This window comes from Cetorhinus maximus, chromosome 23 (assembly GCF_964194155.1).
Source record: "Cetorhinus maximus chromosome 23, sCetMax3.hap1.1, whole genome shotgun sequence".
NCBI lineage: Eukaryota > Metazoa > Chordata > Chondrichthyes > Lamniformes > Cetorhinidae > Cetorhinus > Cetorhinus maximus.
Genome location: NC_135901.1, coordinates 28,071,113 through 28,094,164, shown reverse-complemented (window position 1 = coordinate 28,094,164; position 23,052 = coordinate 28,071,113). Strand labels below are relative to the sequence as shown.

The window sequence follows — 23,052 nt, the reverse complement described above, 5'->3', positions numbered from 1 at the left end:
CAAAGACACAGATAGACATAGACTCTATGTCTATCTATCAGATCTGCACCATGGAGAAGCCATGGAAATGTGGGAACTGTGGAAAGAGATTCTGTTGCCCATCTGAGCTGGAAACTCATCAACACAGTCACACCGGGGAGAGACCATTCACCTGCTCTGAGTGTGGGAAGGGATTCATTAAGTCATTCAACCTGCAGACACACCAGCGAGTCCATACTGGGGACAGACCATTTATCTGCTCTGAGTGTGGGAAGGGATTCAATTGGTCAACACATCTACGAACATACCAGCAAGTTCACACCAGGGAGAGGCCGTTCACCTGCACTGAGTGTGGGAAGCAATTCACTAAGTCATCCAACTTGCTGACACACCAGCGGGTTCACACCGGGGAGAGACCATTCAACTGCTCTGTCTGTGGGAAGGGATTTAGTGATTCATCCACCCTGCTGACACACTGGCAGGTTCACACGAGAGAACAGCCATTCACCTGTACTGAGTGTGGGAAGGGATTCACTCGGTCAACCTATTTGCTGACCCACCAGCGAGTTCACACTCGGGAGAGGCTGTTCATCTGCTCTGTGTGTGGGAAAGGATTCACTCTGTTATCCACCCTGCTTGGACACGACAGAGTTCATAAGTGATTGCAGGGGTTGGATTCTGCTGTTATTGCTGCTGTTAATCGCATCCAGGACCGAAGCATTTTCATTCTCACAGTTGGTGAAGTGGGAGGGTCGGAGGGTTTCTTTCTGCTGGACTGGCCGGTCTCACGACTTTGCTTCCAGTGGGCTGATGCTCTTTGAGCCTGAGAGTGCACTTTTCCACTGAACTGGTCCACAAAAACTGATGAAGGACATTTATTTTATCCTGGATAGTAAACATTGTTCTTCCGACCACTACAGGTCGATCTAAAATAAATATGTTTGTCTTTCCCATTGAGTCTACAGCACAGAGCCAGATCAATTGGTCTATGTCAGTATTTATGCTCCACTTAAGGCTCCATCCACCCCTCTTCATCTCCCCATCAGCATATCCTTCTATTCCTTTCTCCCTCATGTATGTATCTAGCTTCCCCTTGAATGTATTCATGCTATTCTGCTCAACCACTTGCTGTGGTAGTGAGTTCCACATTCTCACCACTTGCTGGGTAAAGAGGTTTCTCATGAAATCCCTATTGGATTATTGAACCCCTTCATCATCTTAAAGACTTCCATCAGGTCACCCTTCAGTCTTCTCCTTTCTAGAGAAAAGCAGCCCCAGCCTTTCCTGAGGGTTAAATGCTCTCAGTTCTGGTATTATTCTTGTGAATCTTTGTTGCCCCTTCTCCAGTGCCTCTATTTCCTTTTTCTAATTGGAGATCACAAATGTTGACAGTGCTCCCAGTGTAGTTTAATCATGGTTCGAAACAAGTTGAACATAACCTCCCTGCTTTTCAATTCTATCCCTCTAGATTGGAACCCTCTATCTGGGCCACACACCTTAGGCAAGATGTGAAATTCTTAGAGAGAGAGCAGAGGAGATTTACGAGAATGGCACCAGGGATGAGGGACTTCAGTTGGTTGGAGAGACTGGAGCAGCTGAAATTGTTCTCTTTAGATCAGAGAGTCTTTGGGACAGAGGAGGCCATTCAGCCCATCGAGTCTATGCCAGCTCTCTGTAGAGCAAACATGTTCCACTGTCTCTGAAAGTTTATTTCCCTCAAGTCTCCACCCAATTTCCTTTTGAAATCGTTCATCGTCTCCGCTTGCATCACCCACACAGGCAACAAGTTCCAGCTCATTACCACTCGCTGCATAAAACAGCTCTTCCTCATACCCCCCCTGCATTTCTTACACAAAACCTTAAATCTGTGTCTCCCTCGTCCTTGCACCATCAGCTGATGGGAACAGCTTTTCTTTGTCCATCTTATCTAAACCTGTCATAATCTTGTACACCTCTATCAGATCTCCCCTCAACCTCCTTTGCTCCAAGGAGAAAAACCCCAGCCTGACGTCGATAATAAAGAACAAACAAAATGTGTTAATGCTTGAAATCAAATTGGAATATTTGTTTTCTGTTTTGAAGGTATTCGGAAAATATTGTACTGGACAGTAAAGGAGTTGTAATAACTCACCTTGGGTGCAGTTCAGTGGAACGTATCAACCTGGGTTCCACCTACATTTTAGTGAAAGGCAAGAAAGTGAAGATGAAATGAATAAGTTGATCACTGTATCTTGGAGAAATTTGTATCCTTTGCCTCTGAACTTCTTTTAAAGAAAACCACACTCGGGTCTTCATTCTCTGATTGTTTTATTGATCTGGAAGGTGTAAAAGGGGCCAAACTTCAGCAAAAATCTGGCAGAGCTGAGAACAGACGACTTGCTATGTGGGAACAGGGAGATGAACAGCTCCCAGAGGACAGAGAAAACAAGAGTACCTTGAATCCTAGACGACACCTGGGTGTCAAGGCCACCATGTTTTCACTGCTTGGCATGGGAATGCTGACTCCCTGTACCGGGGACGGAGCATGGGAAGCCATTTGTTTGAGAGTTTGACGTGGCTTGGGCGGGTACAGATGGTTCAATGACAGGATTTGTAATTGGTCCGTTCAAGTGTTAGCTCAGCAATGATTGGGTTAAATCAGTCTCCATAGATTTTGTGATGTAAAAAAGTATCAGAAGGGATTCCTCGAGCACAGAGATTTGTAGAGGTTTTACGTATTGCATTGACTGGTGCCATGGCATCTGGCGCAGACCAGGAAGCATTTACATGGAGATGGTGCTTCTACCCAGAGTGTAATGGTAATACTGCTGCACTTTGATACTACTGCTCAGACATGAGAATGTGTCAGGTCTTATTTATACTGAATAAAATCTAACCACTGTCACCAATAAGGGTTATCACTGTGAATCATTTCAGAGTTTGGGAAAGGGGATAAAGGGTTAATACATACAAATTAGGAGCAGGAGTAGGCCATTCGGCCCCTTGAGCCCACTCCCACCATTCAATAAGGTCATGGATGATCTGATTATGATCTCAATCCACTTTCCTTCCAACCCCCGAAACCCTTTCACTCCCTTGTCAATCAAGAATCTATCAAACTCAGCCTTAAAACTATCCCAGCCTCCACCGCTCTCTGGGGAAGTGAGTTCCACAGACCCACAACCCCCGGAGATAAAAAAATTCTCCTCATCTCTGTCCTAAACAGGAGACCCCCTTATTTTTAAACTGTGTCCCCTCTGTCTATTCTCTCTGACAAGGGGAAACATCCTTTCAGCATCCACCCTGTCAAAGTCCCCTCAGGATCCTATAAGTTGCAATAAGATCACCTCGCATTCTTCTGAACTCCAATGGCTACAGGCCTAACCTGTCCAACCTTTCCTCAGAGGATAACCTCCTTATTCCAGGAATCAGGTCAGTGAACCTTCTCTGAACTGCTTCTAATGCAATTATATCATTTCTTAAATAAGGAGACCAAAATTGTAGACACTATTCCAGCTGTGGTCTCACCAAGGCCCTGTACAGCTGCAGGAAAACTTCCCTACTTTTTTATTCCATTCCCCTTACACTGAATGACAACATACCATTTGCCTTCCTAATTACTTGCTGTTCCTGCAGACTAACTTCTTGTGGTTCATGTACTAGGACACCCAGATCCTTCTGTTCCTCAGAGTTCTGCAATTTCTCTCCATTTTAATAATATGCTTTTTTTTATCCTTCCGGCCAATGTGGACAAGTTCACATTTTCCCACATTACGCTCCATCTGCCAAATTTTTGCCCACTCACTTAACCATCTATATCCCTTTGCAGGCTCCTTAAATCCTCTTCACAAAATATTTTCCTATGTATCTATGTCATCAGCAAATTTAGCCACCATACATTTGATCCTGTCATCCAAGTCATCGATATAGATTGTAAATGGTTGAGGGCCCAGCACTGATCTCCTGTGGCACTCCACTTGTCACATCTTACCAACCCGAAAATTACCAATTTATGCCTTCTCTCTGTTTCCCGTTAGCTAACCAATCCTCTATCTGTGCTAATATGTTACACCCTCCACCACCAGTTCTTATTTTGTGTATCAACCTTTGTTGTGGCATCTTGTGAAATGACTTCTGGAAATCTAAGTAAACCACATCTACAGGTTCCCCTTTATCCACATTTCTTGTTACTTCCTCGAAGAACTTGGATGAATTAGTAAATCACGATGGACTTCCCGAAACCCATTTTCTCACATTGTGTGTGAGAAAAATAAGACCTCACCTCCCCCTCTGGCTCCTTTGTCAATTACCTTAGATGGTCTCATTTTCTGTTAAAAAGCCTGCCATCCCCTCTCACCCACCTTCACTAAAGTGCATAAATCTAATCAGGAAAAGTCCAGAAAAATCAAATATTTTTACTGATAAAAGTTTAGTAATGAAATAGGGTGTGATTAAAAAATCAAACAGAAAATTACTTGAGGATCAAAGAGAACTGGAGTAAAAGGATGGGCATAATTTACTGGTCCCAAATAGTTTCTCTTCGGCTCCTCTGTACCCTGTTCCCGTGACTCCTGCTTTGGACACGGGGCACTGAACCTGGAGGTTGGGTCACCATTAGCCCCGGTCACTCCCTCCTGTGCCCTGATTGGTTGGAGGCCCATTTCCCAGTCAGTCCTCCAGTAACTTCCTGTCTCTCTATTAGTGTGACACCCATGGCAGTTTCCCAACTGGGGTGCAGGCCCCATTATTCACAGCTAAATACAGCCCTCAGCTCCGTCACCTGGCTGTCATCGACATGAGCAATAGAGAGACAGAAAGGTGCTGGTGGCTCAAATGGGAAGTCGAAACTTGTGGCTCTAAACCAAATGTTAGGATCTCTGTAAAGACTGGTAACTTTTAAAAATAAATTCAAATTCCCAGTGAACAAATTAAAGGATCACACAATAAGACTTCATGTTTTGTGACTTTTACTACAACAAACAATCAAGAAGCAATATTGACCAAACACCACTTTTTTTGGAAACATATACCTTAAACTATCAAACAGAAATTTGCCATTTTACTTTGAACATAATCAAAAATCCCACTCCACAGTTATATTTTACTCTGTCCTTGAAGTAGAAACTCAATTCTCCTGGAACCTGTCCAAATCAATTCTTTGCTCTTGAGGGTTTACTTCCATTCTTTTCCTTTCCCAGATCTGGCAACCTTTAACTCCAGAACGGTCTTTCACAGTGAAGGTTCTCCTGGGTCATCCCTCTAACTCAAGCAAGGCAAATCTTCCAGTCTTGTTTTAAATCCTCATGAATTTGGTCTTTTCAACGTGAGCACAGTGTCCCATCCATATTCCCACGTGGTGAAACAGAGACTTGCCGCCTCTATCAGCTCTCTCTCTCTCAGATCTTGGCAGATTGATCTGTCTGTGAAATTCAAGGATGCCTTTTCGGGGAATTTTCCAATCTGATCCTACAATGGCTTCCCATGGATCCTTCCCCTATTAAAGCCCATCTCCATGGCAATGTGAATCACAGGAGCCTTGTATCCAGGTAGACATGCCGATTAGTTACCTTTTAGGCTCTCAACTTCATTCTATCTTCAAATTAAATAGAAAATTCAAGTATAGTTGAAGGGACCGAAGGGATGGTCGCTAAATTTGCTGATGACACAAAGACTGGTAGGAAAGTAAGTTGTGAACAGGACATAAGGAGACTACAAAAGGATATAGACAGGTTAAGTGAGTGGCCAAAGATCTGCCATTTGGAGCATAATGTGAGAAAATGTGAAATTGTCCATTCTGGCAGGAAGAATAAAAAAGAAGTATATAATCAAGATGCTACGGGATTGCAGAGCTCTGAGATGCAGAGGGATCTGGGTGTCCTTGTGCCTGATTCGCAAAAGCTAAATATTCAGGTATAGCAAGTAATTAGGAAAGCTAACAGGATATTATTGTTCGAAGCAGGGAGGTTATGCTTCAGTTATACAGGGCATTGGTGAGACCACATCTGGTGTACGGTGTACAGTATTGGTCTCCTTATTTAAGGAAGGCTGTAAATGTGTTGGAAGCAGTTCAGAGAAGGTTTACTAGACTAATACCTGGAATGGGCAGGTTGTCTTATGAGGAAAGGGTGGACAGGCTGGGCTTGTATCCACCGGAGTTTAGAAGAGTAAGAGGCAACTTGATTGAAACATATAAGATCCTGAGGGGCCTCAACCAGGTGGATGTGGAGAAGATGTTTCCTCTTGTGGGAGAATCTGGAAATTGGGATCACGGTTTAAAAGTAATGGGTCGCCCCTTTAAGACAGAGGAGAGTTTTTTTCTCTCAGTGAGACTTTGGAACTCTCTTCCTCAAAGGGCGGAGGAAGCAGAGTCTTTGAATATTTTTGAGGTAGAGCGAGATAGGTTCTTGATAAACAAGAAGTAAAAGGTTATTGGGGGGTAGGTGGGAATGTGGAGCTGAGGTTACAATCAGATCTGCCATGAACTTATTGAATGGTGGAGCAGGCTCGAGGGGCCGAATGGCCTACTCCTGCTCCTAATTCATATGTTCCTATGTTATCACATCCTTTATAATAGATTCTAGCATTTTCCCTACTACTGATGCCAGGCTAACAGGTCTGTAGTTCCTCGTTTTCCCTCTCCCTCCTTAAATAGTGGGTGACATTTGCCACCTTCCAATCTGCAGGAACCATTCCAGAATCTATAGAATTTTGGTGGATGATCACCAATGCATCCACTATCTCTACAGCCACCTCCTTCAACACTCTGGGATGGAGATCACCAGGTCCAGGGGATTTAACAACTTTCAACCCCATTCATTTCTCCAGTACTACTTTTTTACCAATACTAATCTCTATCTGTTCCTCATGCTCACTAGTCCCTTGGTTCTCTAGTATTTTTGGGATGATTTCTGTATCTTCCTCTGTGAAGACAGACACACATTGTTTAGTTTCTCTTCCAATTCTTTATTCCCCATTATAAATTCTCCTGTCTCTGCCTGGAATGGACCCACATTTCTCTTTGCTAATCTTTTCCTTTTCACATACCTATAGAAGCTTTTACATTCGCTTTTCATGTTTCTCGCCAGTTTGCTCTGATGTTCGGTTTTCTCTTTCTTTATCAGTTTCTTGGTCCTCCTTTCCTGAATTCTATAAAAAGCTTCAATCCTCAGGCTTACTACTTTTTTTTGGTCACTTTAGGAGCCTCTTCCTTTGATCTAATTCAATCTTTATATTTTCTTTGTTCGGCTGTTAGGCACAGTTGCATCATTTTTCATTTTTGTTCCCTAAAGGAATCTATATTTGTTGTAAATGTGTAATAATTCCTTCAATGTTAGCTATTGCCTGTCTACCGTCATAACTTTTCATGTAATTTCCCAATCTACCACAGCCAGCTTGACCCTCACACTGTGATAGTTTTCTTCTGTGAGGAGCACCCAGATAAATTATAGAAAAGAATCATCCAACCAGCACAACCCGTCTCCATGGCAACCTGGCATGCTTTGGGTGGTTCCAAAAAGAAATGCAAACCAAATATATTTTACATTCCAAACACCCTTTCATTCTGTGATCTTTGTGAAATATGAAACTAGATATTCGCAACAAGGCTCAAAGAGCATCAGCCACTGGGGCAAAGTCGTGGGACTGGTCAGTCCAGCAGAAAGAAACCCTCCGACCCTCCCACTTCACCAAGTGTCAGAATGAATATGGTTCAGTCCTGGATGTGATTAACAGCAGCAACAACAGCAGAATCCAAACCCTGCAATCATCTGTGAACTCGCTGGTGTGTCTGCAGGTGGGATGACTGAGTGAAACTCTTCCCACACTCAGAGCAGGTGAATGGCCTCTCCCCAGTGTGAACTCGCTGGTGCCTCAGCAGGTGGGATGACTGAGTGAATCCAATCGCACATTGAGGGCAGGTAAACGGCCTCGCCCCAGTGTGAAGTCGCTGGTGCAGCAACAGGTTGAATGACTGAGTGAATCCCTTTCCACAGTCAGAGCAAGTGAACGGCCTCTCCCCAGTGTGAGTTCGCTGGTGTGTCCGCAGCTGGGATAACCAAGTGAATCCCTTCCCACAATCAGAACAGGTGAACAGCCTCTCCCCGGTGTGAATTCGCTGGTGTGCCTGCAGTCTGCAGAACTCAGTGAATCCTTTCCCACACTCAGAGCAGGTGACCGGCCTCTCAGTGTGAACCCGCTGGTGTGTCAGCAGGCTGGATGACCGAGTGAATCCCTTCCCACACACGGAGCAGGTGAATGGTCTTTCCCCGGTGTGAACTCGCTGATGAGTGAGTAGGTTGGGTAACCGAGTAAATCCCTTCCCACACTGAGAGCAGGTGAACAGCTTCTCCCCAGTATGAATTTGCTCATGTGTCTGCAGGCTGGTTAACCGAGTGAATCCCTTCCCACACACGGAGCAGGTGAATGGCTTCTCCCCAGTGTGAATTCGCTGGTGCGTCTGCAAGTTGTTTAACCGAGTGAATCTCTTCCCACACACGGAGCAGGTGAACGGCTTCTCCCCGCTGTGAATTCGCTGATGTGTTTGCAGGTTGTATAAGTGAGTGAATCCCTTCCCACAGTGAGAGCAGGTGAAGGGCCTTTCCCCAGTGTGAATTCGCTGGTGTGTTTGCAAGTTGTTCAACCGAGTGAATCCCTTCCCACACACGGTGCAAGTGAACGGCCTCTCCCCAGTGTGAACTCGTTGGTGTGTCTTCAGGCTGGTTAACCGAGTGAATCCCTTCCCACACACGGAGCAGGTGAATGGCCTCTCCCCATTGTGAACCCGCTGGTGTGACTGTAGGTGTTGTAACCGAGCAAATCCCTTCCCACACTTAGAGCAGATGAATGGTCTCTCTCCATTGTGACTGCGCCGATGAGTTTCCACCTCAGAGGGGGCTTTGAATCCCTTCCCACAGTCCCCACATTTCCACGGTTTCTCCATGGTTCGGTGTCCTTGTGTCTCTCCAGGTTTGATGATCAGTTGAAGCCTTGTCCTCACACAGAACACATGTACGGTCTCTCTCCGCTGTGAATGGTGATGTTTTTTCAGGCTGTGTAACTGGTTAAAGCTCTTTCCACAGTGCTTTCCACAGTCAGTGCACTTGGACACTCTCACTTGGGTGTGTGTGTCTCGGTGCTTTTCCAGTCACACTGATGTTTAAAATCTTTTCAAGCAGACAGAACAGACAAACATTTCTCCTTCTAAATTCAAAAGCTGATCATATTCAGGTTCTGATAAATTGAGTGACTATGTGAGATCTTAACCTTTGATTTCAGATTTCTGTCTGTAAATCTTCTCCCCTTCTCGTATCCTGTAAAAGGAATTCACAACAGGCATCATTGTCAGTACAGGATAGAAGTTCAGAACAGACAATTCTCGTTTGTATGGAGCATTCTTTCCTCTCTCATTTCTCCAAAGACACTCTCTCTCTCTACATTCTCACTCTGCTGTACCTAACATACACCCTCCCAATTCTCCTGAAGGTTCATGCTGATCGACAGATCTACTCTCACTGCTTCCTGTCCAGGACACAGATATCATAAGAAATAGGAACAGGAGTAGACCAGTCGGCCCATTGAGCCTGCTCGGCCATTCAATGAGATCAAGGCTGATCTACCTCGGCACCATTTTCTCGCACTATCCCAAATATCCCTTGATATCTTCAATATCTAGAAATATATCACTCTCTGTCTTGAATATATTTAATGACTGAGGCTCCACAGTCCTGCAGGGATCAGTCCTGGGGCCCCATCTATTTACAATTCATATCAATGACTTGGATGAAGGAATTGACTGTATTGTAGCCAAATTTGCCAATGATACAACGATAGATAGGAAAGCAAGTTGTGAGGAGGATACAAAGAGTCCATAAAGGGATAGCAATAGGTTTAGTGAGGGAGAAAAATATTGGAAGATGGAATATAATGTGTGAAAATGTGAGATTGTCCACTTTGGCAGGAAGAATAGAAAAGTAGAGCATTATTTAATTGAGGGAGACTGCAGAATGCTGCAGTACAGAGGGATCTGGGTGTCCTTGGACACTAATCACAAAAAGTCAGTCTGCAGGTACAGCAAGTAATGAGAAAGGCAACTGGAATGTCGGCCGTTATTGCAAGGGAGATGGAGTATAAAAGTAGGGAAGTCTTCCTGTAGCTGCACAGGATATCGGTGAGACCACACCTAGAGTACTGTGTGCAGTTCTGGCCTCCTTCTTTAAGGGGGTATATACTTCCATTGGAAGCAGTTCAGAGAAGGTTTACTAGACTGACTGGCGTACTCTACAGAGAGTCGGCATGGACTCAAGTTTCCGAATGGACTCAATCAGTGCCGTAATGACTCTACAACTGGAAATATATAACGTAGTTACATTGCTATATTATAAGACTAGAAATAATAATAAATGTATTTAATTCTAGAACCATCAATAATATATCTAATATGTACCATAAAACAACACTAGACAGAGCTATGTCCAATACTAATTTATTGTTCCTTTAAATGTCAGCCATCTCCTGGGGAAACCACCCCTTTAACTGTGAACATTAGGAAAGAGACCATCCTTTTAGCCAGACAAATAAATGTGTCAAGCTGAGGGAGCAAAGGATGTCAATGTCTTTAAGAGAGAGAGAGAGAGACCTGGGCCAACCTTTCCAGAGTCTGCACCCTCCCTGGATTCACTTCCTTTCCCTTCAGTTCCTGCAAGTTAACAATTTCCCCCCAGAATGAGAAAAGAAATGGAAAGGGGAAGAAAAGAAAGTGTTTTACTCACAGATGTTGGACACAGGAGGAAATTTTAGACTGTGTGAAGCTCACTCTTCATTCACACAAAGCCCGCGCTCTGATTGGCTGGAGGACCAGAGTCCTTCCTGCCCTCCAGTTCTCCCCATTGGTCAATCTCCCGCATAAAGACAATGGGGCAGCGGAAGCCTTCGCGGACGCGGGAGACCCTCTGACCCCCCACGGTGAGTTGAGCGGCAGGCCAAACGCCACTCTCCGCACATGCGCAGTTGTCCCCTCTTTCCTGGACATGCGCAGTCCCGGGCCTCCCGCTGCCGCGGCGGATAGAGCGGTTTCCCCAACGCTGTGGATTGTGGGATCTTCGGCCGCCATTACTCATCCGGAGCCCAGTCTCCAAACTCCTGGGACTGGGATGGAAAGTGGGGTCGGGGGCCGGAGTGACCCCGCCCTGACACAAAGTACATGTTGGTAGTCACTGGATTTGATTGTGACGCCCCCTTAGCAAAACAGTTTGTTAACTTCAGGTGTAAAGATTTGGACACCTGGGTGACATATTGGGGAGGGCAATAGGTGAGTGTGAAACTGAACCCGAGAGTCTGCACCTTCAGAGGAGGAGAATTGGGGGAAAGTGGGAGGAGGATAGTAGGATGAACTAGTATTTCAATCAATAGAGAGGAAGGAGTGTGTCGGGCAGAGATTCATAGTTTGAATGGGAGAAGGATGTTTGTTGATAACCAGGATTGTCAGTTCTGAATTTCGATCCTGTCGTTAGAGTGATTTCTTTGTAAACTCCCCTTACAGTGTATTGGAGAGGGAGGATTTAGAGACAGGAAACTCAAAACAGATAATACATCAAAATCTGACAGTCACTCGATTCATCAGTTTCTGAATATCATTGGTTTTTGAACCTAGAAAGAGAAATAGTTCACTCTTCTGTCTGTTGGAAAAGATATCAATGATCCATGGTTGGTGTCTTGTCAAGGCTTAAACTGATCATCCAACTGGACAGACTCAAGGACACATCTATTCCAGAAAAACCGTGGCAATATTGGGACAGTGCAAAGGGATTCTGATCCCCATCTGAGTTGGATACGTGTTCACACTGAGGAACAGCCATTCACCTGCTCCAGGTGGGAAGCGGTTTACAGGTTCTATCAGCTGACTGACCCATCAGTGACTTCACACTGAGGAGAGGGAGAGGCCATTCACCCGTTCCATGTGGAAAGTGGTTTACAGATTCAATCAGCTGACTGACCCATCAGCGACTTCACACTGTTTCTGTTCAAATAATCATTTAATGCCCTCTTGAATGTCTCGATTGAACCTGCCTCCATCACACTTCCAGACAGAGCATTCCAGACCTGTACCACTCATTGTGTGAAAAAGCTTTTTTCTCACATCACATTTGCTTCTTTTGCAAATCACTTTCAATCTGTGCCCTCTTGTTCTCGATCCTTTTATGAGCAGGGACAGTTTCTCCCTATCTACTCTGTCCAGACCCCTCATGACACCCCTCATTAACACTTCAATCAAATCTCTTCTTAGCCTTCTCCACTCCAAGGATAACAGTCCCAACTTCACCAATCTATCTTCATAGCTGAAGTTTCTCATCCCTGGAACCATCCTTGTAAACCTCTTCCGTACTCTCTCCAATGTGTTCACATCTTTCCAAAAGTGTGGTGCACAGAACTGTACACAATACAGTGACGGCCTGATCTTTATGGCCCCCAGTTCCGGTCTCCCCAAACAACTGAAAACATTTTCCTGACATCAACCCCATCATAATCTTAAAGACCTCTATCGGGACACCCCTCCTCCTTGGTTGGAGGCCCATTTCCCAGTCAGTCTTCCAGCACCTTCCTGTCTTTCTGTTAGTGTGACACCCATGGCAGTTTCCCAACTGGGGTGCAGGCCCCGTTATTCTCAGTTAAATTCAGCCCTCAGCTCCGTCGCCTGGCTGTCATTGACACCAGCAATAGAGAGACAGGAAGATGTCCGAAGTTCAACTGGGAAGTTGAAACTTGTGACTTTAAACCAACACTTCAACATTTGTCCATCAAATAGCTGTTTGTTATTCGGGGTTTTTATTATTAGCTTTAGGCACTAAAGGCAACGGGTGGGGGATTTTAAAGAATTGCTTTCCCTTTCTAACTTTGTATTGTCTATAGTGTCAGCTGTGGCTCAGTGGATCACACTCTCACCTCTGGGTTAGACGATTGTTGGTTCACGTCCCAGTCCAGGGACCTGAGGACAAAAGTTGTATCCAACATTCTGAGTGCCAGCATTGAGGGAGTGCTGCACTGTCAGGCTGCTGTCTTTTGAATGAGATGCTAACCCAAGGGCCCTGTCTGCTGCTTCGGGTGGACTTAGAACTTCCCGGGGCCACTATTTCGAAGTTGAGCAGGGGAGTTATCCCCAGTGTCCTGGCCGATTTTTATCAATTAACATCACTAAGAACAGATTATCTGGTCAGTGTCACATTGCTGTTTGTGGGATCTTGCTGTGTGTAAATCTGCCACGTTTCCCACATTACAACAGTGACTGCACTTTGAAATTACCTCATTGACTGTAAAGCACTTTGGGACATCATGTGGTCGTGAAAGACGCTATATAAATGCAATTACTAAAATTTAAGATTGATATTATCTGATCTTGTTCTCTGTTACATAATTGATTTCAGTCACCTACACTTGCCATTTAATGAATTAACTTTGATTTAGACAAGACTTTAACCAGTTAAGGCAAAGGCAAAATTGTCTGGTAGTAAATTTAAAAGAAGTTTATTAAAAGAAAAAGGTTTACTTAACAACTTTAAGACATTGATTTTTACAACTTCATGCAGGTGATCAGTCTGTAGAAGCGTAACCCTCTCTGGCTCCTTCTTTGACAGTAATTGTTGTGGAATTCACCCTCGGGAGTCTGGCTCCTTCTTTGACAGTAATTTCCTTGGAACTCGGCCTCGGGAGTCAGTACTTGGCTAGCAAGGAAGACCTTCAGAACCTCTACTTTTATCCCCAAAGTAACCATTACCTCACGTCAGAGTTGGGCCAGTTGTAACATGACAATTGGTCAGTTGGTTACTAGATTAATTTAAATTGGTTCCCCAATTACTTATACCACCTTCTCTCATTATCTTAGACAAGAATACAACAGAACTGTTTCCTATTATGCCTTTATCTTATTCTATACCATCCCTTATTCATAGAGATTCAAACTTTGAGGATAATGAGAGCTTGAAGGTCTCTCTTGCCAGTACATTTATCTTCAATTGCACATTCTTTACATACACAGCAATTAAGCTTTTACATTCTTACAGCAAATAAAACTCTGTCTTTACTATAACTACTGATTCATTATTGATTCATTAATTGTAACTCAATTAAGGCTCACTACTTATTCAGTCATTTGTTCCTGGCTGGTAGTTATTTATAACAGTAATTGCAGAAGAGACATGTTGAAGCTTTTCATCTTGCACTCATCAGAGCATTTGCAAGAATGCCAAATGCAAAGGGAACAACAATTAATACTTCATGAGAAGAAAGTGCTGATTGGTTGGCGAAATGGACTTTGATTGGTAGAGGAATTGACAGGGAGAATGCACCATTGGACTGATGACTGATAGCCAACTGCCAAGAGTTGTTTAAATTCAAACCAGGCAGATTGACTCTGTTTGGTCAAGGAATTGCCATGGTGAATGAACCAGAGTATGGCTGTTGCCTATTTTATTCAGTTGAAACAGGTGAATGTGTGTACATGTTCTTCTTGTCTGCAAATAAGAGGGCTCTGCGTATTAATATGCGTAGCTTTTAGAACACATAAGTGCACTACACTGTGAGCTCAACTGATAATCCTAAATTAGTTGTCAGCATTGTTTAGCAAATGTCCAATCGCAGAATCACATCTAATGTTGCGTACCGTGCTTTGTGTTTTACAGAACTCAGGATCAAATAATCAAGGGGTTGATTACTTAATAATTAGATGTTTCATAACTAGCTTTTAATCCAAGATCAATATATAGTTAAGGAAGAAAAGTTACAGACTGTTAAACCAAGCAAGAAGCCAGATGTTAAATTAAGACGGTTTCCTTGACTTTGTTACTTATAACAGTGAATACAGTATGAAAGTGATTGAGTTTTAAAACAAAATTCAACTTCACAGGCACACCTACAGTTTCTTACATGACAACAGTGACTCCACTTCAAAGGCACTGCATCAGCTGTAAGATGCTTCGGGGTTCTTGTGCTAGCGAGAGGTGCTAGAGAAATGGAATTTTTTTCAGTTGTCCACGAATATGATACATGACACTCGGTCCCCTCATCAAAATCATAAAATTAAGACTCTGTAATTACTAGTGGAAATAACATGCCTTTGACACGTTTTCGTATACTCCGTGAAAATCCACACACACTATATCCTGAATGATTTGTTTGAAAACACAGCGAGTTGTCGTGATTTGGAATGTACTGCCTGAAAACAGTGCGAGAAGCAGTTTTGACTGTATCTTTCAAAAGGGAACTGGACAGAATCTTGAAAGGAAAAGAAAATTGCAGAGCAATGGGATTAATTGGGTATTTATTTCAAAGGAGCAAGACTGGCAGAATAGCCTCCTTCTGTGTCTATGAGATGCGTGTACATTTCAAGCGGGTGGTAATGACCTGGAACCCACTTCCTATGAGGGTGGTAGAAGCAGAGATGAGGGAATGGTTTCTAAAGGAAGCTGGATGACCACATGAGGGAGATAGACCTACAGAGTTACGGGGATACAGCAGGGCAATGAGACTGACTGGTTTGCTCTACAGGACTTCTACAGTCAGGAACATGATGGTCCCGTGTCCAACCTAATGATTCTATGATCTAAAGACAGAAATTTCAGCTGCTCCAGTCTCTCCAATTAACTGAAGTCCATCATCCCTGGTTCCATTCTCATAAATCCTCTCTCCAGCCCTGAGACTCAATGGAACAGAGACAAATGTATTTATTTTAGATCTACCTGTAGTGGTAGGAAAAACACTATTTACTATCCAGGATAAAATAAATGTCCTTCATCAGTTTTTGTGGATCATTTCAGTGGAAATGTGCACTCCCAGGCTCAAAGAGCATCAGCCACTGGAAGCAAAGACGTGAGACCGGCCAGTCCAGCAGAAAGAAACCCTCCAACCCTCCCACTTCACCAAGTGTCAGAATGAACATGGTTCAGTCCTGGATGTAATTAACAGCAGCAATAACAGCATAATCCAACCCCTGGAATCACTTGTGAACTCGCTGGTGTCTCAGTAGGCTGGATGACTGAGTGAATCCCTTCCCTCACTCAAAGCAGGTGAGCAGCCTCTCCCTGGTGTGAACATGCTGGTGTGTCAGCAGGTTCGATGAATCACAGAATCCCTTCCCACACTCAGAGCAAGTGAATGGCCTCTCCCCACTGTGAGCTCGCTGGTGTCTCAGCTGGCTGGATAAATAAGCAAATCCCTTCCCACACATGGGGCAGGTGAATGGCCTCTCCCCAGTGTGAACTCGCTGGTGTCTCAGCAGGGTGGATGAATCCTTGAATCCCTTTCCACAATCAGAGCAGGTGAACGGCCTCTCCCCCGTGTGAACTCGCTGGTGCATCTGCAATTTGGACAAGTGAATGAATCCTTTCCCACACTCAGAGCAGGTGAATGGCCTCTCACTGGTGTGGACCTGCTGGTGTTCCCACAGGTTGGATGACCTTCTAAATCTCTTTGTGCAGTGAGGGCATCTGAATGGTCTCTCCTCGGTGTGAATGCGCTGGTGAAACATCAGGTCCTGAGAACTTTTGAAGCCACTCCCACAGTCAGGGCATTTAAAGGGTCTCTCATTGGTGTGAGTAATATGATGCCTCAGCAGGCTGGATGACTCAGTGAACCGTTTCCCACACATGGAGCAGGTGAACAGACTTTCCCCGGTGTTAACTCGCTGGTGTCTCAGCAGGTGGGATGACCGAGTGAATCCCTTCCCACACTCAGAGCAAGTGAACGGTCTCTCCCTGGTGTGAACTCGCTGGTGTGACTGCAAGTGGGATGACTGAGTGAATCCCTTCCCACACACAGGGCAGGTGAACGGCCGCTCCCCAGTGTGACTGCGTTGATGAATTTCCAGCTTTGATGGGGATATGAATCCCTTCCCACAGTCTCCACATGTCCATTGTTTCTCCATGCTGCAGGTGTCCTTGGGTCTCTTAAGATTCATGATCAACTGAGTGGTCCACACACAGAGCATGTGTACAGCCCCTCCCGCTGCAGTAAATGGGGATGCTTTTTCAGGCTGCGTAACTGGTTAAAGCTCCTTCCAAAGTCAGTACACTGGAACACTCTCATTCGGGTGTGTGTGTCTCAGTGCTTTTTCAATAACATTGATTTTTAAACCTTCTGAAGCAGACAGAACAGACAAACATTTCTCCTTCTAGCTTCAAAGACCATTGATATTCAGCTCCCGATGAATTGACCAACTCGGTCAGATCTTGACGTGATGTTTGGTTTGAGATTTCTGTTTGCAAATCTTCCCCTTCTAATATCCTATAAAAGAAGTTTACAAAAGTCATCATTGTCAGTACAGGATAGAAATTCAGAACAGACAATTCTAGTTTCTATGGCACATTCTTTCCTCTCTCATTGACCAAAAGCTGTAAATCTCTGCCCCACACACTCTCCCTCCATTCTCGCTCTGCTGTACCTAATATACACCCTCCCAATTCTCCTGAAGGTGCCGATTCATGCTGATCCACAAATAGTGGTTCTTGTGCAGAACACAGAGTCCTGAAAATCTTCGTGCAGGCCGCTAGACCGAGAACTCATTGACTGGTGGAAGTGGAGACAATCAGTGGTTTCAAAATGAACTTGAAGGAATTAAACCTGCAGGGGAACAGGGATATAGATAGGGAACAGGACTGACCAGATTGCTCTACAGAGAGTGGACAAGGACTTGAATTGCCAAATGGATTCCTTCAGGGCTGTAATGACTCTATGACTGGAAATATGTAACATAGCTGTGGCACTATATTACAGGGCTAGAAATAATAACACATATATTTTATTAGAGAAGTGGAAATAGAACATTTAATATGTACCATAAAACAACACTAGACAAATCTCTGCCCTGTATTATTTTACTGTCCCCTTAAATGTCAGCCGTCTCCTGGGGAAACCACCCCTTTAATTGTGAACATTAGGAAAGAGACCATCCTTTTAGCCAGACAAATAAATGTGTCAAGCTGAAGGAGCAAAGGATATCAATGTCTTTAAGAGAGAGAGAGAGAGAGAGACCTGGGCCAACCTTTCCAGAGTCTGCACCCTCCCTGGATTCACTTCCTTTCCTGTCAGTTCTTGCAAGTCAATAATTTGCCCCCAGAATGAGAAAAGAAATAGAAAGGGGGAAACATTGATTTCCTCACAGATGTTGGCCAAAGGAGGAAGTTTTAGTCTGAAGCTCATTGTCCAACTTCCGCATTGTGACGTCCACAATGGAACCCTGCCTGAATCAGCCAATAGGAATCACTCTGCTCCGCGGTGACGTCCTCGGGTTCCAGTCTGCAGGCCAGGCGCGCGGACACGGGAGCCCCGCCCCCATCCATTTTTCCCCCTCCACCTCCTCGAGCCAAGGTTTCCAGGCAACTGGCTGGCGGCTCCGGCCAGAGCGAAAAGCCGCACAGAGAACACGGGAGAGGAGAAGCTGCGCATGTGTGGCGTTTAGCCCGCCCCCTTCCCATCATGCTGAGAGGTTGACCAATGAAAAGGGTTGAAGAAGAGGAAGGCCCCTGGTCCTCCAGCCAATCAGAGTGCGGGCTTTGTGTGAATGAAGATTGAGCTTCACACAGACTAAAACTTACTCCTGTGACCAACATCTGTGAGTAAAACACTTTCTTTTCTCCCCCTTTCCATTTCTTGTTTCATTCTGGGGGGAAATTGTTAACTTGCAGGAATTGAAGGGAAAGGAAGTGAATCCAGGGAGGGTGCAGACTCTGGAAAGGTTGGCCCAGGTCTCTCTCTCTCTCTCTCTTAAAGACATTGACATCCTTTGCTCCCTCAGATTGACACATTTATTTGTCTGGCTAAAAGAATGGTCTCTTTCCTAATGTTCACAATTAAAGGAGTGGTTTCCCCAGGAGATGGCTGACATTTAAGGGGCCAGTAAATTAATAAAGGACAGAGATATGTCTAATGTTATGATAGGGAACAGTTTAGATATATTATTTGTAGTCCTGTAATTAAATTCATTTATTATCCTTTCCAGTTTTGTAGTATAAGACTGTAGCTGTGTATATATTTCCAGTCAGAGGGTCATTACTGCACAGAAGGAGTTAATTCGACAACTCAAGTTCATGCCAACTCTCTGTGGAAGAATCCAGTCAGTCCCATTCCCCTTTGATATCCCCGTTCCCCTGCAAGTGTATTTCCATCAAGTGTCCATCGAATTTCATTCTGAAATCAATGATCATCTCCAGTTCCACCATCCACAGACACACTGAATTTCAGGTCATGATCACTCACTCCTAAATAATGTTGTTTCTTGCATCCCCCCATACCTCTAATCATGCAATGCATGTTATATTACATTACAACATTTGAACTCCTCTAATGTGTTCATCCATATGGCTCACAGCTCTGTTTGCTGGACTAACAGTGCTGAACATGGATCTGCCAATCGGGATGAATTTGCACTTTCAAGAGAATTGGGAGGTTGTATATTGGGTACAGCAGAGTGAGATTGGAGGGAGAGTGTGTGGGACAGAGATTTACAGGTTTTGGGGAACAGGAGAGGAAAGAATGTTTCATAGAAACTAGAATTATCGATTCTGAATTTCTATCCTGTACTGACAGTAAACTCCTTTTGCAGGATATTAGAGGGGGAGGATTTGCAGACAAAAATCTCAAACCAAAAATCACATCAAGCTCTCACAGTGTCATTCAATTCATCAGGGCCTGAACATAATTGACCTTTGAATGTGGAGAAACGTTTGGCTGTTCTGTCTGTGGGGAAAGATTCTAAACATTGGTGTGATTGGAAAGGCACTGAGACACACACACCCGAGTGAGAGTGTTCCAGTGCACTGACTATGGAAAGAGTTTTAACCAGTTACACAGCCTGAAAAAAAAATCACACCATTCACAGCGGGGAGAGACTGTACATGTGTTCTGTGCATGTATGAGGCTTCAACTGATTATCAAACACAGAGAAGACATAAGGACACCCACACCATGGAGAAACCATGGAAATGTGGGGACTGTGGGAAGGGATTCCAGAATCCGTCTGTGCTAGAAATTCTCAAACCAAAATTCATGTTAGCATCTGCCAGAGTTACTTGATTCATCAGGACCTGAATATCATTGGCCTTTGAATCTAGAAGGAGAGATGATTGTCTGTTTTGTCTGGTTCAAAATGTTTCAAACATCAGTGTGATTGGAAAAGCACCGAGACATACACACCCGAGTGAGAGTGTTCCAGTGCACCGACTGTGGAAACAGCTGTCATCAGTTAAACAGACTGAAAAAACATCACACCATTCACAAAGGGGAGACACCACATATGTGTTGTGTGTGGACAAGGCACCAATTGATCAACAGACATGGAGATACACAAGGGCACACGCATCATGGAGAAACTGGAAATGTGGGGACGGTGGGAAGGGATTCCAAACCACATCTGTGCTGGAAACTCATCAACACATTCACACCGGGGAGAGGCCATTCACCTGCCCTGTGTGTGGGAAGGGATTCACTCATTACTCACACCTAGTGGCACACCAGATCACTCACACCAGGGAGAGGCCGCTCACCTGCTCTGTGTGTGAGAAAGTATTCACTCAGTCATCCCACCTAGTGGCACACCAGATAGCTCACACCAGGGAGAGGCCGCACATCTGCTCTGTGTGTGGGAAGGGATTCAGTAATCCATTACACTTACTGGCACACCAGATAGCTCACACCAGGGAGAGGCTGCTCACCTGCTCTGTGTGTGGGAAAGGATTCACGCATTCATCCCACCTAGTGGCACACCAGGTAGTTAACACCAGGGAGAAGCCATTCATCTGCTCTGAATGTGGGAAAGAATTCACTCAGTCATCCCACCTACTGGTACACCAGGTAGTCCACACTGGGGAGAGGCTGTTCTCCTGCTCTGAGTGTGGGAAGGGATTCACTCAGTCATCCCACCAAGTGGCACACCAGGCAGTTCACACCTGGGAGAGGTCGTTCACCTGCTCTGTGTGTGGGAAGGGATTCACTCAGTCTGTGCACCTAGTGGCACACCAGGTAGTTCACACTGAGGAGAGGCCGTTCACCTGCTCTGTTTGTGGGAAGGGATTCACTCAGTCATCCCACCTTGTGGCACACCAGGCAGTTCACACCATGGAGAAGCTATTCATCTGCTCTGAGTGTGGGAAGGGATTCATTCAGTGATTCCACCAAGTGGCACACCAGATAGTTCACACCAAGTAGAAGCCATTCACCTGCTCCGAGTGTGGGAAGGGATTCACTCACTCAGTCATCCCATCTCGTGGCACACCAGGCAGTTCACACCAGGGAGAGGCCTTTCACCTGCTGTGTGTGTGGGAAGGGATTCACTCTGTCATCCCACCTAATGGCACACCAGGTAGCTCACACCAAGGAGAGGCCATTCACCTGCTCTGATTGTGGGAAGGCATTCACTCAGTCTACACACCTAGTGGCACACCAGGTAACTCACGCCAGGGAGAAGCCATTCACCTGCTCTGTGTGTGGGAAGGGATTCACTCTGTCATCCCACCTAATGGCACACCAGGTAGCTCACACCAAGGAGAGGCCATTCACCTGCTCTGATTGTGGGAAGGCATTCACTCAGTCTACACACCTAGTGGCACACCAGGTAACTCACACCAGGGAGAAGCCATTCACCTGCTCTGTGTGTGGGAAGGGATTCACTCAGTCATCCCACCTAGTGGCACACCAAGTATTTCACACCGGGGAGAGGCCGTTCACCTGGTCTGAGTGTGGGAAAGGATTCACTCAGTCATCCTACCTAGTGGCACACCAGGTAGTTCACACCGGGGACAGGCCGTTCACCTGCACTGAGTGCGGGAAGGGATTCACTCAGTTATCCCACCTGCTGACACACCAACAGGTTCACACTGGAAAAGACCATTCACCCGCTCTCGATGTGGGAAGGATTCGCTCGGTCGTCCCATCTGCAGACACACCGGCAAGTTCACACTGGAGAGAGGCCCTTCATTTGCTCCATGTGTGGGAAGGGATTCACTCTTTCATCCTACCTGCTGACACATCAACAGGGTCACACCGGGGCGAGGCCGTTTGCCTGCTCTGAGTGTAGGAAGGGATTCACTCGGTTAACCAGCCTGCTCGGACTGTGGGAGTTAATTGTGTCAATTGAGGTAAAATATACACAGGTGCAGGACATTTATTGGATGGTTACTTGAGCACATATAAAGAGACACTACTGGCACATAGTGGGGTGTATTCAGGAGGTATATACCTGTAATGTTTCACACTGTGAATAAATCTATACAAAGCAAAGACTGGCTCCAGTTTCTTCCTTCACCATCAGGCTGTCAGGATTATAACATAGTAACAGAGAATACTTGTCTAATGTTGGAGGTTGGAAACTGAAGGAAAATAAAATTTCAGACAGAAGCTTACAATCCGAGTAGCTTTTGTGAGAAATGGCTGAAAACATGCGGAAATTGTCAGGGAATTGCTCTGAAGAAGGGTCATACGGACTCGAAACGTTAACTCTGTTTTTCTCTCCACAGATGCTGCTAGACCTGCTGAGTTTTTCCAACCCTTTCTGTTTTTGTGTCAGATTTCCAGCATCTGCAATAATTTGCTTTTATATTATGGAAATTGTCAGGGTCTAATTACCCGCTGATGTTCTCGGAGTCTGAGCCACACGACCAGTGGAAGAATGAAGTGGAGATGTAGACACGGGTTATGTCCCTCCAAGGAGGAAAGAAGGTCTGGTCTTGGGATTGTCACTTCCCAACAAAAGTAAAATGAGAAGCAAACTATTTAGTGAGCTGGATGCCCGTCACTGAAGAAGGTTTGGATCTTCTATTCAGGTTCATTGATGAGATTTACAAGAAAGATGATCTATTGGATGCCTATGAAGCATAGATGGACTTTGACAGGTTTCAAATGAGGGTGAAAGCATCTTTAGCAGATCTGGATATCTGAACAAAAGACAGGATTGGAACAGCATTAATAGGTGAATGAACCCCAGGAATGACCAAGGAACAATTAACAGGTGTTTCAGGTCTGACTCAAAATATCATTATGTGATGAACTGCCCAAAGTGTAAAATCAGGGTCTTCGAAGTGACACATGACACAGAGAATTCTGAGGCTGAAGATGATG

At 44.9% G+C, this 23,052-nt stretch overlaps 4 protein-coding genes and 2 pseudogenes across 7 annotated transcripts in view; 2 read left to right on the top strand and 4 right to left on the bottom strand.

Annotated features, from left to right (window-relative positions):
* Nucleotides 1-10,907, bottom strand: part of LOC144697124 (uncharacterized) — a 162,906-nt gene extending 151,999 nt beyond the window's left edge. The window contains exon 1 of the mRNA XM_078568961.1: nt 10,725-10,907. The gene's annotated coding sequence lies outside the window, so the exon portion shown is untranslated. The remainder of the gene's footprint in view (nt 1-10,724) is intronic.
* The window catches only part of LOC144696981 (uncharacterized), a 159,756-nt gene that overhangs the window by 39,062 nt on the left and 97,642 nt on the right, over nt 1-23,052 (bottom strand). Inside the window, exon 2 of one of the 2 annotated variants that reach the window (XM_078568718.1) lies at nt 7,131-9,266. The exons of the other annotated variant lie outside the window; for it this stretch is intronic. Coding sequence (XP_078424844.1) covers nt 7,721-8,896 — 1,176 coding nt within the window. The 5' untranslated portion in view covers nt 8,897-9,266 and the 3' untranslated portion in view covers nt 7,131-7,720. Of the gene's footprint in view, nt 1-7,130; nt 9,267-23,052 lie in introns of those variants that run through there. 2 annotated transcript variants of the gene reach the window in all.
* The window catches only part of LOC144697450 (uncharacterized), a 190,551-nt gene that overhangs the window by 129,249 nt on the left and 38,250 nt on the right, over nt 1-23,052 (bottom strand). The window lies entirely within an intron of this gene.
* LOC144696911 (uncharacterized) lies at nt 51-22,465 on the top strand (annotated as a pseudogene). The gene is made up of 3 exons (XR_013580276.1): nt 51-601; nt 1,773-1,790; nt 20,364-22,465. The product of XR_013580276.1 is annotated as an uncharacterized LOC144696911 (transcript).
* The window catches only part of LOC144697448 (uncharacterized), a 47,824-nt gene continuing 38,236 nt past the window's right edge, over nt 13,465-23,052 (bottom strand). The window contains exon 5 of the mRNA XM_078569425.1: nt 13,465-16,810. Coding sequence (XP_078425551.1) covers nt 15,998-16,810 — 813 coding nt within the window. The 3' untranslated portion in view covers nt 13,465-15,997. The remainder of the gene's footprint in view (nt 16,811-23,052) is intronic.
* Nucleotides 18,497-23,052, top strand: part of LOC144697407 (uncharacterized) — a 456,361-nt pseudogene continuing 451,805 nt past the window's right edge. The window contains exon 1 of the transcript XR_013580361.1: nt 18,497-18,553. The product of XR_013580361.1 is annotated as an uncharacterized LOC144697407 (transcript). The remainder of the gene's footprint in view (nt 18,554-23,052) is intronic.